Source organism: Haliotis asinina, chromosome 12, assembly GCF_037392515.1.
Source record: "Haliotis asinina isolate JCU_RB_2024 chromosome 12, JCU_Hal_asi_v2, whole genome shotgun sequence".
NCBI lineage: Eukaryota > Metazoa > Mollusca > Gastropoda > Lepetellida > Haliotidae > Haliotis > Haliotis asinina.
This window is the reverse complement of record NC_090291.1, coordinates 46,327,041-46,345,737: the sequence shown is the minus strand read 5'-3', so window position 1 is coordinate 46,345,737 and position 18,697 is coordinate 46,327,041. Positions and strand designations below refer to the sequence as shown.

The 18,697-nt window shown below is 40.4% G+C and overlaps 1 protein-coding gene across 1 annotated transcript; it reads left to right on the top strand.

Annotated features, from left to right (window-relative positions):
- Positions 1 to 16,871: 16,871 nt before the first annotated feature.
- Positions 16,872 to 17,966, top strand: LOC137257529 (glycoprotein 3-alpha-L-fucosyltransferase A-like). Its single transcript, XM_067794855.1, has one exon. It carries the CDS (start codon positions 16,872 to 16,874, stop codon positions 17,964 to 17,966), a length of 1,095 nt encoding a protein of 364 aa, XP_067650956.1.
- Positions 17,967 to 18,697: the final 731 nt, after the last annotated feature.

Sequence of the window (18,697 nt, the reverse complement as noted above, 5' to 3'; positions counted from 1 at the left end):
AGCTCATCTAAATTGTAGGACACCATCTTTTTCATGAACAAACGCTGATGATACAAAATGTTAGTATGAGTGTACCCTGTCCTGTTGGAAGCCGTCGAAACGTCGTTCCCATTTGACATTGACGACCTTGGCCTCAACCTGCCCCGAACTGAAAAGAGTCAGCGATCTGATCACAGGCAAACTGTAGTGCAAATGGGTTGAGAATCATAGAGAAAATGATCAGTTCTTCTTACATGCGATCGAAGCGAGCAAAGGTTGGCAACGTACTTTTTGTCATGTCAAAATAAAATATCGCCACCATCAAAGGTATACACCCATTTCTTCACTGAGTTGTGCTGTCACATCTCCAACCCCATGTTGAACAATTTCTCACGTGAAATATTTTTATTCACTAATAAAAGGGCAACTCGTTCTTCGCCTCCGTTTCCCCTTCCAGACCACAACCAGGTGAGTAAATTGGAGTGTACCCTTGATGGTGGCGATATTATATTTTGACATGAAAAATATTTGTCGATCCGAAGCGAGGGAAGTACGTTGCCAGCCTTTGCTCGCTTCTTACGTATAAAAGAAAACATATTCTCTATGCTGCGCAACCCCATATGCGCTACAGTTTTGCCTGTGATCCAATGGGACATATTTTGCCATTGAGTTTCCTGGATCTTTTTGTTTTGTTTGATCAAGTTCAAATTCGTCAGTGGCGAACGGGTTGGACGCAGGCCTGTTTGTGATGAATGAATGTATATAAACTCATTATGACAGTAAAATGTCTCCGAACGAATGGCAGTCAGCGCGCTGGCAGGTGCCATCAGTTCAACATGTTTTGTGGCATATCGTATGTGTATACTGCGAAATAAACAGGAAAGGTACCGCTACAATTTGTAAGAAGGATTCTGGTTCGGAATCGAGAAATTCCGATTTCTTTAGCTTCCAAAGACGCTAGCTCCAAACAAACTGGTTCGAAGTTTTTGTTGCATGCCTCATTGTGTAGATGTATCAATTGGCTTTAAATGAGAGCATACATTTAATGGGATAAATACAGTGATCATTGTTGAATTCGTCTTGAAATCAAGTCGGACTAGTGTTGACCTCTTTACCTTCTTTCCTTTTATACAGTGCTAAGACCCCATTAGTGACAGTACATGCTTTGATGATATTTTAAGCGTTACAAGCCCTTCTGTGTTGGGAAACATACTGAAATCTTCCAACATGGGTGTAGCCCCGTCACTAAATACAAGAACATCATATTCAGGGAAGGATCCGAACACTTTCTTATATTTGTGACCAGTGAAGGAGACTGGTTTAGTGTGCGTGCGTACGTGTCCTGAAGACTCGATGTTAGTTAAGACGCGGATTCGAGTGAGTGAGTGAGTTACGATTTTAAGTCAGATCGGCATCATTTTCGCCATATCGTGACTAACACAAGTTATACATTAATAATACATAGAGTTAAATTGTATAAACCTGTCAACGAGGGACAGTAAAACAACTAAATCATCACAGACATATACTGCCCATCAAAAGTCTAGACCCACTAGTGTAAATGTAGCCACTAGATTGTGCAAAATATAATTCCATTCTGTTTATAGGCACTGTTTGCACCTAAACTGATATATTGTAAAACAAATTCGTAAAGGTGAAAGAATATTGTCACGAGTTCTGTAAATGATGGAAATCCGTGAAAGCTGGCATATTCTGAACAAAACGTAACACCAGAGCGCAACTGTTAACATGCATGGTATTTGCACACCTTGTGCATGATGCTCGTTCAAGTTATCTGCATTAAGTTTGTAGTTGGTTTCCCCGGGTTAGTGGAGCTAATCATTTTCGATGTAACCATGTAATAAACACAATATATGGTGAGTCCCGTAAGTGAGGCGAAACTTTTGATGGGCAGTATACAAAAACAACCCCCCCCCAAAAAAAACAAAAAAACAAAAACCCAACAAAACAAGAAAAACAAAAACAAAACAAAACAACAACAAAAAAAAAACAAAACAAAAACAGGCCATACATCACAAACACTTCATCACGATATCTGGCTGCATTGAGGTTGCTATCAATAATGACCAGCGCAGTTCTCTTACGGGCAGTGATGCTCACCCCATGAGAGACCCTCCCTGTAAGGGATGCCTGAGATGTTGTCTACACCACTGCAGACGAGCACGACGATGACGTACCGTCAAAATCGGACGAATTGCAGGTCTTCGGGGACGTAAGCCGTATTCTCTCAGCCGGTTGATTGCTGTTTGAGGATGTGTCCGTCTCAGCTTAGGGATGTTCCTGGCTGTTGTCGTTGCCGTTTCTTGCCGGTTCCGGAGATGGGTGACACGGATATACCGATCTTGTGCAGGGGTGGTAACTCGGGGTCTCCCGGAGCAGGGTCGGTCTCGATCATCAGCATGTTGTGCATGTCAATAGACTAGCCTGTCTGCAGTGTTACTGTGGCAGTTGAAATGCTGGGCAACCTCCCTGTGTGTTCTGCCAGCCCTAATCATACCCAGGGCAAGGAGACGTTGATTTATCGTCAATCTTGGCATGCCAGTGTGGAGGCGCAAGTTGAAATGTGAACGATAGGAAGGCCTTACCTTTGTGTTTAAATATTCAAGGTTTCACACTGCTGCATGAATTTTCAAACTCTCTACGTGTAAAACATGCCTTTTCACAAACGTGCTGCATGTCATTTAACGTTAATGCAATTTTAATGGGGAAAGCCGTTTTTTGTTCAATATAACTTATTCATGAAAAGGTTAACATTTTTTACACTTAAGAAATTGGTGTTTTTTTAAGTTTGATGAATTTCTTCAAATCACACTGTCTTTTTTTTGGGCGAGTATAAATTTTCCTACATATTTGGATTCTCTGAATAAATGAACATTGTCCCCGACCTCCTAATACCAGTTGACAAATGTATGTACACTTTTTATAATGCAAGTATATACATGTATATCCGGTGTCGATATGACCAGTGAGGAAATTAGTAAAGTTGACAATATCGACAGAACGCGTTATCTTTTTTTTTATTTTTGCAAAGGCAAAAATAAGGTTAATGGTTGATTGTAATTTTTATATAATAAATTTATATTTTTGAATAAACCACGAGCTGCGTGGGGTCGGGCGTTGTCCTGCTGTACAATGACGCCGGGGTCGTGACGTTGCAGAAACGGGAAACAACAGGTCCAAGCACTTCAAACAACTGAAGGTACATCGCATTACTAGTAGGTTGGGGTGACTTTGTCTGATCTCTGCGGTAGTGTGACCACACATAACAATAAAAAAAAACAAAAACAAAAACAAAAACAAACAAAGATATGAGAGTGAGAGAGTGAGAGATGAATTAAACGATGCATACCATCACTTCACATCACCCATACCGTTGCACCAGTTGCTGCAGTTTATTGCTTTTTCATAGGCCTTTACAATTTCTGACTAACAAGCAACATTTGGAAATTCTGAACATCAGGGAATGTAGCGATTAACCAGGAACTGAAATTGAAAACCTGTATGAGACCTTGATTTCCTGCATGTGAGTTTCACAGATATCACTGCAGATCAACTTTGTTCTGTACACCTCGCTTGTTTACTTCACCTTAATGCAGCTGAGGTCCACTTCTCATCAGCGCAAAAGATGCAAGTTATTTCAATATCGCCCTCATCTCCAATGGCAATTGAACTATCACTTGCCCCAAATTGTATGTATACTCTTAATTTCAGGAGATCGCTGAAAGCCAAAGACATAAAGAAAAGGCAAAAGAAACAAATAAGAGAGGGCTATGAACAAGGAACAAACAAATAAGGAGAGTGAGAGTCGTATGTGTCATCTAGAGGGAAGAAATCTCATGCAGCGTCTATTGGCCCTGTATGATCCTTTTCCAGACAGTGTATGGAGTAAATGAGTGAAGACAGAATGAAACTTACTTCTGATGGGTCTTGGAAATTGTCATAGTGGGAGAAAAAGAATTCATATCCATTTGGATGTCATAAAGTTACTTCAGTGAAGAGACGATACAGTGACCAGCCAATGTTTCTATTGTGAGCTCTGTGTAAAGTAATGACGGCCGTAATCTAGTATGCAAAATCGACGTTTTGTCCATGGCTTACAAAACCACACAGGTCGGAAGATACTTCAGTTGGCCTTATACTTACACCAAACACGAGTGACACAGTAAGAGATCATGACATAGAGACCACCCCGACTACACAAGTCATTACAGCTGAAAGAAGAATGCGAATAGATCTTACATGAGTTTTGAATATTCACTGCCGCCTGTTTCAAGAATTATAAGGATGTATTTTGTGCTGAACATGGCTATGAACATGTTTCTTTTGATAAGTATCGTCGAGTGTTTGTGGAAGACTTTAATATCAGTTTCAAGTCCCCAAAGAGTGACCCTTTTAGGTGTGTGATAGATTGACCTCCAGCTAGATGATGAACCCGGATCTCTGAGATTGTACATGAGCAAGAACTATACCAAAGAAAGACAGAGGCTGATCAGGAAAACATCAAACTGCAGACTGAGATTTCCAAATCTTACGGAGACCCGTATCACGTCGTAATATGTGATTTGCAGCAAGCGTTGCCAACAACAAAATTTTCATCAGGCCCAGACTTTCTTAGGAAACAAAAACTCTGGATACACAATCTGAATGTCCAGAAAGGCTACTCCTCAGTGTGGGATGAATCAGTTGCAAGTCGTAAGTAAATAACAGTTATCATGTCCAGTTTGTTTACTCTCCTGAACACTGTAGAGATATCATCAGGCAGTCATCCCAAAGCTTGAAGTGAATGAGTTGTTATTACAGACAGCGATGAGAAAAATATTTAACGTCACATCGGCAATATCTCAGCCATATCGTAACGAGAACATTTAATACTGAAATGAAATATATATCTGTTATAAAACCTGTCAACGAAGGACAGCAAAACAACTAGAATATCACAGAGGAGAATATAAAACTAGTAACTATACCTAAAACAATTTATCAACAGAGGACAATACAAGATAACAATGGGCTATAGATTGCTAACAACTGAAGGTAGATCACCATACTAGGGACCATGGGGACTTACAGTACCTCTGCTACCTGCATGGACCCTAGCTGGATTTACATCATCCCCTCAGCCGTCAGCAATTTGGGAAATCTAGCCATGCAAATAAAAGACACTTATGCTACGATTAAAAACGTGGAAAGTTTGAATTTACTTTGAATGTTTGTGGACTTACGCACCCTCTCAGGAGGACAATAGTTTTACAGTACTTCAACCCCCGTTGAGGATACAGCCACTAACAAGCACTGTTATGAATTTAAACTTCCAATAATAAAATATTTATCTATTTACAATGCAGTCAATAAATCTAATTCTTTTAAAAATGCAATGATTAAATGAGAGCTTGTGTTATTAAAAAGATCCTTCAGAGTTCGTGAATTAAAATACTGATCCCTTGTGATGGAATACTCAACACAGTCAGGCAGGATATGCTTGACTCTGATTCTTCCATCACAAGGGATACAAAGCAAAGGATCCTCACCTTTAAGCAAATATTTATGTGTATATCTTGTGTGGCCAATACGACATCGTCGCATGATGACCTCCTCAAATCTGGACTGACAATCCAAGTAGGTGTATCCAATATACGGTTTTATTTCATGTAATTTATTGATACCTACTTGAGTGTCCCACTTCTTCTGCATCTGATCACGGATATACGTTCTAATGCAAGCTTTGTAATCTGAATATGGAAGAAGTGATGTCACAGATTTGTTGAGCGCTGCCTTGGCAGCAAGATCGGCCATCACATTCCCAGAAATACCTACGTGACTGGGTAACCAACAAAAGACGATGTCGTATTGGCCAGTAGCAAGATCATTATACAATTAAATAATTTCAATTAAAAGTGGATGTCTACAAGAAATATTTTTAATAGCCTGAGGCAAGAAAGAGAGTCGGAATATATTATATACTGTTTACGTTTCGGGTGTCTTTGAATGTATTTAAGAGCTGTTAATATGGCGTTAGCTTCTGCTGTAAAAATAGAACTATTGTCTGGTAATCTAGAAGATATTGCTCTGGATCCAGTGACAGTAGCACAAGCAACTGCGCCACCGTCCTTGGATCCATCTGTAAATAAGGATTTGTAATTGTTATATGTATGTTTCAATTGATTATATTCTTGTTTATACTGTAATTCATTCGTTTCTGATTTTTTAAATGTAGTTAATGTTAGGTCAACCTGTGGCCTAACCAACTGCCAAGGGGGAGAAGAAAGAAGACGGAAAGGAGTTATATTGTCCAGCTCAGTACCAGCAACTGCAATAAACGGCTTTATTCTGAGCCCAAGAGGTGGAACAGGAGAAGACCTTTTGCTATATAAATCCTCATAAAGAGGATTGAAGACACAGTTATATGCATGGTTAGATTCGTTAGAGTATAGTTTTGTGATATATTGTAAAGACAATTTGATTCGGCGTTGTGCAAGAGATGGTTCATCTGCCTCAACGCAAAGACTGTCAATAGGTGAAGTTCTGAAGGACCCAAGACAAAATCTTAGACCTTGGTGATGGACAGGATCAAGAAGTTTAAGATTGCTTTTGCAGGCTCCACCATAGACGATGGAGCCATAATCAAGTTTAGAACGAACGAGTGATCGATATAAATGGAGAAAGGTGGCTTGATCCCCTCCCCATTTGAAACAATTTGAAACAACTTTCAACAAGTCAAGTGCTTTCAGGCATTTAGTTTTAAGTGATTTAATATGTGGTAAAAACGTTAAATGTGAATATAAGATTAGACACAAGAATTTGGCTTCCTTCACAACTTTAATGGGCGTGCCATCTAGAGACAGTTCAGGGTGTTTATGTGGTTTGTATTTACGACAAAAATGTATGCAGTTAGTTTTCGATTTGGAAAATTTAAGGCCGTTTTCAAGACACCATTTTTAATCTTGTTTAAACATAACTTCAATTGCCGTTCAATGGTATGCCTATTTTTACCACGACAAGAGATATTAAAATCATCCACAAATAACGATCCATCAATTGAATCGTTTAAAACTTTTGATGAACTGGTGATCTTGATGCTAAAAAGAGTGACTGACAAAATATTGCCTTGTGGAACACCCTGATGCTGATTGTAATGATCAGACAGGGTAGAACCCACACGGACCTGGAATTGTCTGTCATTTAAAAAGTTGGCAATGAATTCAGGCAAACGACCTCACAAGCCAAAGTCATGTAAATCTCTCTGAATGCCATATTTCCAGGTTGTGTCATATGCTTTTTCGAGATCAAAAAAGAGAGACACAGCGTGTTGTTTATTAATTAGTGCGTTTTTAACAAATGATTCCAGTCACACTAAGTGGTCGACAGTACTTCTGTTTTTACGGAAACCACATTGTATATCTGTTATGAGATTATTTGTTTCCAAGTACCAAACAAGTAGATTATTTATCATGCGTTCCATGGTCTTGCAAACACAGCTAGTTAATGAAATCGGACGATAATTGGATGGATCCGTATGATCACGTCCAGGTTTGGGTATTGGTACTACTATGGCGTCACGCCATGAAGGAGGAAAGTTACCAGATGTCCAAATATTTAGGAGAGTTTCCAGACAGGATTCTGGTAAATGTTTCAGGAGTTGATAATGTATGTTATCAGCTCCTGTAGCAGTGTCATGAGCTTGATCAAGAGCAGTATGGAGTTCATGAATAGAAAACGTTTCATTATAGTCTTCCCCATTATCAGAATTGAAATTAATAGTTTTCTTTTCTTGTTTTTGATATTGCTGGAATTTTGGTACATAATTTGAAGAGGAAGAGTGTTTAGCAAGTGTTCACCCAGTTTATTAGCAATATCTGATTTATCAGTAAGCAATTGATCTCCATGTTTAAGATGATGGACAGTAGATTTAGTACCTTTACCTTTGATTTTCTGGACCATGTTCCATACCTTGGACGTGGGTGTCCGAGAATTTATTTTGGATACATAATTCTGCCAAGATTGGCGTTTGTTCTGTTTAAAAATACGCCGTGCTTTAGCATTTACAATCTTAAACTTATTTAAATTATGCACCATGTATCTGTTTGTTTTAAATATGTCTCTTGGAGACATAACGCTGAAGGTATAAAATTTTGGACTAATAGCTGTAATTCATGTATATTAGTCCTTAATCCTCTACAGTTCCACTGTACAATATTATTTGAATAAACTATCTTTTAGGGGGATTTATTGGGGATCTACCCTGCACTCTTTTGGAGGGCGACAAGCTATGTCGTTTTCAGAAACGTCCATGTCTTCAAGAGACCCATACTTATTAAACAATTGAATTTTGTTTTGTGACCCTTTAGGAGCTCTGCCACTTTGGTGTTTTGAAGCATCAGGCTCAGGCTTCGGTTTACATTTAACAGGTGGCTGACTATCAGCTGTCCATTGAGACTTTGAGTGTGACTGAGATGGTGATGATGATGATTTGTGATCGGATGAAGACTTCGATGAAGGAGATACGGTCTTTTGTGTAGACTGAGCTGTATCTGTCTGAGTAGACTGTTCTGAGATAGACTGTGGAAGATCAGGAGAGATAGACTGAGGAATATCTGAATTCACCCATGTTAGGTCAGTCTGACATGAGCTTGACGAAGTTAGTACTGGCGTAGTTGTTCCTTTCATCCTTTCAGATGTTTTTGTGACAGAGGCGTAAGTCTCAGTGTGCTCAGTAGATTGTACAATCTTTCTTGCTTCACCAAAACTGACGTTCCTGGTAAATTTGATTTTGTTAATTTCCATTTGTCTTTTCCAAATGGGACGTTCTTTCGAAAAGCATGAATGATTTCCTGAACAGTTTGAACATTTTTTTGTGAATACTGTCACGACCTTCGGTTACATGTGTATTCTCAGCACAGTGAGCACATGTAACAGATAATGTGCAAGTATTAACACCATGTCCGTACTTTTGACACTTAAAGCAGCGCAGAGGATTTGGAATATATAAGTCAACATTCAGATTGCAGTAACCTGCTTTGATTGACTTTGGAGGTGTTGGAGCTGAAAATGAAAACAGATATGTGTTGGTTTGGACAGTCTCATTATTTTTCCGTCTTGTGAAACGTTTAACGAAAGATACTCCTTGATCTGTCATCTCGGACATTATATCAAACTCAGTCATGTCTGCTAGAAGACGCTCACGGGCTCGAACTATACCTTTGCTTGTATTCAGTGTTCTGTGGGCAGAAACTAATACCGGGACTCCGACAAACACATCAGTTGATAACAGGTTGGTAGCTTGTTGTTTTCTGCTACGTTCAATCAGCATAGAACCTGATCTCAAGCGTTTGATATCTTTTACCTCACCTGCAATGCCAGAGATACCTTTTGAAATTGCAAAGGGATTTAATTTCAAAGGAGTCTTGCCAAGGGTCTCAACAATCAAAAACCGTGGCCAGTGATCAGTTTGTATAGAGGGTCGATGTTGATCATTTTCCAGTTGTGGTTTGTTTTTTTTTGTTAGGGGTTTGGTAATCCATGATTATTGGTATATTGGTTCGTCATTCGGGCTCCCCACCCACCATGGAGTATCACAAGGACAATGTTAAAGCAAGCGGGCCTCCAGCTTACAGCACCAAGGATACTCGGATGATATACTCCAGCAGAAACATTATTAACAGTTCCACCAGACTGGCCCATGACCCACCGCCTTCTGGGCATAAGACTCTAGTCAAAGTTCATGTAATAAAAACTCAAGTCAAATAATATTCTATGAATAAAGGGAGCCAAGACTAACATGTAAACAAATCCAGATCAAATTCTGTGCAATGACATGTACAGGGCTTGGCATGACCAGCCGATTGGTTGAACCGGGCCCATTCAACCACCCGTCTAAGTGAAGTCAGGACCGAAGTAGTGTGTTGAGCAATAGGAACACTGGCCCTGCTCCCATTGCCCTCAACCACCAGGATCCCTTCCTCCACCGACACAGGGTCGCAACCCACGGCAAACGGGTTGGTGGACCAAATATCCCCCCGGGTCCACTACGGGGGTGTCGGCGAGCTCTTGGCGTTCCCCAGCATCCACCACGAGGAGGTGGCTCGCCACGGGTGCCGATGAGAGAGAAATGTGCGCTGTGAGAACAAAAGCAGGCGGGTCCCTTTTGAGGTTCAAGGATATAGTTCTGTTTCAAATGAAGATCAGCAACTCCTCCAACGGATGTGTGGACTGCCATATCCGTAAATAAATAAACGTGAAGCACGGGGCATCAAAGGATTTCATTTCTAAAAACAAATATTTGGCTCCAAGGAAAACTGAATCGATACAGCAAAAGATGTTGATGTGATGTCTTTGCTGTCCTTCATACCCTAGTCCAGCACCCGATGATGTGACTTGTTAGATGATGATTTACCTAATTCTGGCGTCAGGAGACAAAGGGTAAAATGTCCCGACCTCACGAGGGGCGTAGGGAGGAGAGTAAAGGGGAGGATGTTGTTGTAGGGCTTTGAAATTCATAGCTGTGGGTACCTTCCAGGTTATGTAGCTCACCAGAGGGCTATGAGTTGTAGGGGTCGGTCGCATGCACGCACGTCCGGGCACATTTATTTTTTCCGGAGCAGAACTGTAAAACCATTCAATATTTCTTCACCAAACTTGGCACATCGATAGATCTGGTAGTGTATTAGCGCCTTTTGGTTGTTTGGGTATTCTTAATGACTTAGACTGAAATTGGAGGTTAGTTATGCGGTGGATATTGATGACTGTGTCTTCTTATTTATCCACAATAACTATATATTATTCTTATTTATGTATGGTTCTGTATTTTTCATATGTATATTATTCAAATTAGATATTTGATTACATTTTGTTCATTATCATACCTACAACTATATCTCTCAACAGAATATATTATGTTTGATTTTCAATTGAAATATTCTAATATAGGGTATATAAAATACCCTTTACATCGGTATTGGCTCAGTGGACGCGTTGCCGGGTACTGAACAACAGTATAGAACGAGCAATTCACACAATTCTGACATCCAGTTTGCACTAGGTTTGGCAGTTACGCAGTGTGTGTCTTCTACAGTTATCAACAAATCGTTGAAATATCGAGCATACGTGGCTATGATACCAACTCTAGTTAGACACAAATAGTATTTTGGACAAATCAATGGCGCAAGTAATAGTATTTTATGTTCAAAAATGGTATTTACGTTTATACAGCATTATACAGCAGTTTCAGCTTACGGCGGCTTCAAGAATTATCAGCACTTAACACTGAACAGCAACGTATGTACAGCTCTAAACTCCTTGCACACTCCAACAGCATGTTCAGTCAGTTCTCAGATTATAGCTTCACTTCAATAACATCTACTTGATGCTTGACAAGTATTAGATGAGCCAGCGCAGTGAACGCGTTTATGACAAGCAGGCGGGACAAGTAATCTGGACGAATACCCTTGCAATACATGTTGACCGTGGCATGAAATCAATACCACTACTGTTTCGAGGAAATTGCATATTTAGACCAAAACCTGTTTCCCTCATGTCTCAAATGGAACATTATGGAGGGTCGTCCCATACATGCAAACTGGGATCATCTGTCTGGGCGTGGCTTATCTAATACTTGCCAAGCAGAATATACAGTCATCGTCTCTTCAGTCATTCATCATTTAATAATAATAATTCATTTATTTCAGTAATAAGGCATCAGGCCCACGTACATATTACATGCTAATATTCACAATCGGTGCTGCATTTCATAAATTTTAAAGATATGACGATCGTAGACCGACAGCGTCTGTAACAAAATTTGCCAGGTTTTTTTAACAGTGAGATATCAAAGGACTGTAACATTCTTACAAGAGTCTCTCTGTGATCAATAGTACGCACGTGTAAATAAGGAAAATATTTAAGACGTATGATAGACGGGCAAACAAAAATACAATGAATTTCATTTTCAATAGCATTTAAACTACAGAGTGAGCAAAAACGAATGTTTTTGTCCATACCCTGCCTTTTGCCTGTATTTTGTATAATATCGAGTTCTCCAATTCTAAAGAAGGTAAGCATGCGTGCGTATTCTTTACGTAAACTGCTTACGTATAGCTCAGGAAAGGGTGACACTTTGAACTCTGCATAAAAAAAATAAAATTTAGTTTGGAACAGTTTGACACCTCCGAATACCATGTTTGTGTATAACAATCTTCAACTCTACGTGTAAATTCAAACATGAAGCACATCCACATAACCAACACCTTGGCATTGCCACACTATTCCAAAACCCAGAGAATACAATAAATGCTTAATAGTGAGTAACCCAACATTCTCAACCAGCTGCATCTGAACCCACTAACATATTGTAACACTGTTGGGGGTACCTATTTTGAGACATGTTTAGAAGTTTTAGTCAGTATCCTATACATCTGACATATGTATCTAAATACCATAACGGCAACATTCGCCCAATACAGCATCACTAGTAGATTTGGAACCAACACCCAATACAAATTTACAAAATTTAGCTTGAAAGCGTTCAAGAAACAACCACTTGTGGTTGTAAATCAAACATTTTAAACAAAATCCTAGGAGAAATGTTTCGAAGTTTGTAACTTAGTTGACGAATGGAAACGACAGTTTTGGTAGCTTTCTGGACTAATGTTTGCACAGCTTTCGACCAACACAATCTATTTGAAAAAATGATACCAAGGTAACAATAGTAGGTTGATATTTTGATAGGAACATCGCCCAGTTTCCATTTTTCATATTTTCTTAATTTACCGCCGTTTCGAAAAAACAGTATTTCAGTCTTATCTAAATTCACTCTCATCATTTACTTCTTTAGAGATTCACAGGTAGCAGTTTTGAGTCTTTTCAGTCAACTACCGTGACCTTTAATCTGGTTAACAGCTGCAGCATTTCATGTCAAACTCGCTGGAGTATAACACCCCCTTATCCTCGGTCTTTGCAGCTTGGAGATCCGCTGCAGTGTAAAGTCGTCCTTGTTGACACTCCATGGTGTGTGTGGAGAGGGGTTGTTGAACTACATTCCTTACGACACGGCTTCCCAACACTCCGGTTCACAATGGAGACATATGGACTCTGACAATTCCTCGTCTGACGAGAGTACGCCCATTCACTTCGATTACCGGCCAAGCCCTTAAAATCATTGAAGCTTGTGACACGCAGCCTCTACAACTGAATCCATTTGCAGTATCCAAGAATATCGCTGGTATCAGCGGAGATGTTGCCAGTGTCACAAAACTTTGATGTGGTTCCTTCCATGTAGAAAGTGCTCGAAGCAATCCCTGCATCTACTGAAACTACAAGAGTTTGTCAATGTTAAAGGCTGCTGTCTCAGCACACGAAACACGTGTGGAGGCATTGCATGGGACAGAGCTCGATGCCTGCCTGACATGACTGAGCAACAAATTGTCACAGCTGGATGGTATGGATGGTATGGTTCAGCACTTAACCCATTACGTTGGCACGATCCAAGATTTCCAAATCGATTAAAGCTGGTTATTGTAGCATTGGTGTGGAGCCGTACGTTTCCAATCCACTTTTGTGCTACAACTGCCGAACGTCTGGACAAGGATCCACGTCCTGTCATTCCCCTATTGTTTGCTACCGCTGTGGTGACAAACATATACGGGCATAGACTGTACTAAGGAAGCGAAGTGCACAAACTGCGATGATACCCAAATGGCTTCTTCCAAGTCTTGTCCAGTGTGGCAACGTGAATCCGAAATCTTAAGATCAAACGTAAGAACCACGCCTCCTTTCATGAAGCTAGGAAGAGGGTTGCAAGTTTAACTGTAACCTCTCCAACCATCTCCTACCCTTCTGTCGTCTCCCGTCCTTCTATCCCTACTGCAAACATCTCGTGCCAGACCAATCTGACATAGGTCACATGTTTATCTCTGCCGATTTATCTAATAAAACCAACAGTCAAGACCTCTGAATCACGAACACCTAAGCCATCGTCAACGCCTGAAACAGAAACTGTGCACCCAGAAAGGAAAAAAGGAAAATAATACTAAAGCGGCTTGAGTAACAGCCAGACTCCAAACCAAAGGCCACCTCTCCTTCAGAGGTCCCCATCGAGGTCCATAACTCCTTTGGCACTCTGGATGTGGAGGTCACTCCATCTCCACCTGACACAAATACTTCAAACGCTTCGTCACGGTCACGTGACCGATCACCAGTGGAAGCACCATGAATCCACAAAAACACGATTCATTGGAATTGCAGAGGACTTAAGTTTAATGAACTGCAGCTACTGATCCAGGATTTTAAACCATCAGCTTTTTGTCTCCAAGAAACATATCTAAAAGGAATTAGTAAATTTGACATCCGTCGGTAGGGTTCCTACCACTCCTTTCCTCCTCCTAAAACTACAGGACGCACTTCTATCCTGGTCACGCTAGTCAACTTCCACACCACTGTTCCACTAAACACCAACCTACGAACTGTCGCTGTGCGCACTATGTTCAGTCTACCTTCCCCCCATGCTCAACTGTCCGCCTATCAGATCTTCAGTACTTGAAATGGGCGACTTGAACAAACAACAAAGGAAAACCTTGAATATCTTCTATCTAATAATGATTTATGCATCTTCAAAGATGGCTCGAATACTTATCTCCATCATGCCACTGGAACTTACACTGTTCTTGATCTGTGACTTACAGATTCAAGTCTTCTAAATGGTCGGTCCACGCTGGCCTTTGTAGAAGTGATCACTTCCGAACACGTCTTACTCCTATCAATCCCGTGAATGAACCGCCTTCAAGGTGGAATTTTACCAAGACCAATTGGCCATTATTAAAACCCAATCTTCTGAAAACCTCAAACCTGACAATTTCAGGAATGTTCCTGACCCATGGAACAGACGTCCTCTGCAAACGCACACATACGTAAATAAGAAGAAAGAAGAAGGCAGAAGAAAGCTGTAAAGTAAATTAGTAAATGATGAACATGTGTACTTCTATTGATATTCATGTATCAATTTTTGTACAATGATAAAATTTGCAATTCATTGGACCGTTTCTGACGCAAACGGACTGTATGTGTAACTAACAATGCTGACCCTCGGCTAGAATATTTGTACAAACAAACAAACAAAAAAAAACCGTGAATTAATTGTAACCACAAAGAATAGTGGAAAGTAGTCAGGAGACTTTCATTTTCAGACACTGTGGAAATCTAGACTTGCAACACATTCTCAAATAGCAGGGGCTTTCTTGGATCTATTTGTTTCCGGGCCTTGTATGACAGACAATAGCAGTCCACCAATCACTGAGCATTACCAATGGTCTCCTGAAGTAATCGAGTGTTGTGGACCCATTCCATATGCCCCAGCTGTTGCCATCTACAATTGCCTACACGTGTGTAATCAGATTGTATCATAGATACGCCACCATGGTGACAGTCTGTTTGGTGATTGTGGCATATCGTGTACATGCTACCATGAAATGCATCTAATGAATTGATATTCAAACTGAGCAAGCCGACACCGACCTTCTTTCTCTTCAAAGAAGATGAATCAAATGGTAGATATTTGTCTTCCTTTGGTATAGTAAAACAGTGTTGTGTAACAAATCAATCCAGAAACCCCTTTACTGGATGATTACTTTCCACCAGTGGGATGTGAGGTCTTGGATCCCGGAAGAGCGGATGTCAAGATTCGTATGTATTTGTGTGACTGATATAGAATCAAAAGGGTGATCTATTGGGTTGATTAAGTGCGTTGGGTGCGTTGGGTAAGCGGGGTTTGGTGTGCATTGAGGTGAACTAAGCTTTACGTCACACCGGCATAATTGCGGCCATATACCGACGACACCAAGTCTACATATATTGACAGCAATTTATGTTCAAACCTACCCGTGAAGGTGTAGTAAGAGGCAACTGACGGGATCGGGTTGTCAGGTTTGCGGTTACGTCATCGGTTCCAAATTGTGCAGATCGGTGCTCATAGTGTTGATCGCTGGAATGTCTGGCCCGGCGTCGATTATCTACAGATCTACAGAATATATATATATTCCCCATTCTCACGTTTCCCCATTCACAGAGCACTACGGGTCATCATTGACTTTCTGTGATCCATTCATATTATTGTCCCGGATAATTTCCTGTGACGGCCTCTGGAATGTTTTTCGACACTAACACCTTGGGTCATAACCAGTGTGCGAAATACCAAACATGGGGAAATAGCCACCAGCTGCTGGCTAGTAAAAATCCAGTCGGGCCAGTAAATCTCCACATTTACTGGCCCCACTTTCTAGTGAATTTTCATGGGGGGAATTTCGCAGATATGCCATCCTCTCCGACTTGTTAAGTTATAAATTACAATATACTTTAAATCATGCAAGATTATGTCCTGATAAATGATGGTACTCTAGCTTTTCGCTTAGTTTCTGCATTCAGATTTTGGGCTAGACCATTATTTTGTGGACTAGTAATTTTCAGGCATAGTTAGCAATATTTGGAATCTATTTGGCACAGTGAGTTATACCTGATTCCCAGTGATCAATTCATATATTTCTACTGATGCCTTACCTTTCTGTTAAGGGTCCGCTATTGTTTGCGTGTTTGTTTGTTTCTTTCCTTTTTAATGCCGCACTAAAGAATGTGCCAGCCATATAACGACAGTCTGTAAAGAATCAGGTGTAGATCAGACAATCCAGCCATTGATACAATCATCGATCCACGTACATGTATTAGGGAAACATTGACGAGCATCATTCAAGTCAGTGAGTTTGACCACCTGATCCCGTTATTCACCTCTATAACACCTCCTTTTCTTCGCGGAAAGGATTATATATATATATATATACACAAATTTACAGATTTTCGACCGCTTCTTCAAGTTCCTGCTGAAAGTTTTGGTCATGGTGGGACTTCTCTCTCTGGCCACACAACTGATGAGGTCTGGATATGACACAAAGAAAATATCCTGGTGGAGGCCATATCCTAGGGACAATGCCACTGAGAAACCCAAAATCATTTTATTATATGTCAAGACTAAATATCAACCGGTCATGGAAGAGTTGTCTACCCTTCGTGGTTGCCCGGAAGTGAAGTGTCGTCTGACCACAAACCGGGTGTATCTACCGAACAGCAGTGCTGTGATGTTTGCTGCGAATTTCATGTACATGGAAATTCCACCACCGCGACACAAAGACCAAGTTTGGATTCTACATAACCATGAACCACTGCAGAAACGCTGGGTCAGAAGAAGAAGCATCTGGCTACCGAGCTGGAAAAATGTGTTCAACTGGACATTTGACTACAGAATGGATAGTGACATCCCTGCTCCTTATGGCGTTCTACAAGCTAGAAATGGCACCATCGATAAAGATTATTCTGCAATTTTTAAACACAAAAGTGGGGCAGTTGCATGGATGGTAAGTAATTGCGTCGCCGACGGCAAACGAATGGACTATGTGAAAAAGCTAATGAAGTACGTCCAAGTTGATATATATGGAGCTTGTGGAAATCTTACGTGCCCGAGGAAGGATGACCCGGCATGTTTTGAGATGTTGAGCTCAAAGTATAAATTTTATTTGTCTTTTGAAAGTGCATTTTGTAAAGATTATATAACAGAAAAGTTTTTTAAATTCTACGAACTAAATTTAATTTTGATAACTCGCGGGGGTGTTGATTATACTAAACAGGCTGAAAACAATACTTACATAAATGCTATGGATTTTGAATCTGCTAAACATTTAGCAGATTTTGTCAAAAGACTTGCCACTAACGAAACTGAATATACAGGGTATTTGAAGAGAAAGGATAAATATAAACCTTTATATGAAGAATACAGACGTAAGGAAGAGGGTGTAATTGTTAGACGAGCGTACAGACTGGAGGCCCAGGGGATGTGTGAAGTGTGCAGAAGACTGTGGGATGTTGAAAAGTACAGGAAACAATACGATGATATAACCACGTGGTTCAACAAGGGCACGTGCTACCTACCGCCATAAATACGTTTTGAAATCTAATTGATGGTAAATGTTCTGAATTGACGTTAGAAACAATGGAAGTATATGTGCCGTATCGTAAACTGTATCTCTTTTTAAGGTGAATAAATAGTGATTTAAGCGAGTGAGTGCTTTTCGGCTCCATCACTATCAAGGCCGGGAACACCAGAAATGCACACATTGTACCCATGAGGGGGAATTGAACCCGGGTCTTAAGCGTGACGAGCAGATGCTTTGACCATTAGGCTACCCCACCGCATTGCGCATTATAGCACAACAACCGGCCTTTATACATACTGACAGTGTCGGAAACATTAGCGCACAGCGTGGCTATTTCGCCATTCAGTCTGAGCTTTCTCGAACAGTGCGTAAACAATAGACTGCCAAAGGCAGGTAACTGTAGCGCTATCAAAAAGGTCTGCCGCTAAAAATACTATTGCCAGTGAACATATATGATATGACAAGAAACCTACAATTCACATATAAAACTCTAAACATTGTGACCCAATGATAACCACTAGGCTACCCCATCGCCCTATATCGGCGGTTGGTTAAGTAAATTTGACAACTGTTTCAGAGTAATGAATGAACCTTAAATTATTTCCTATACTTTCAGCGGGACATGTACATGGCTCCTGTACTAAGTTGTTTGGATAATATTACCATGGATAAAGTGCTTGTAACAATATCAGGGGAATATGTTGTAAAGCTATATAGAGTCTGATATAACACAT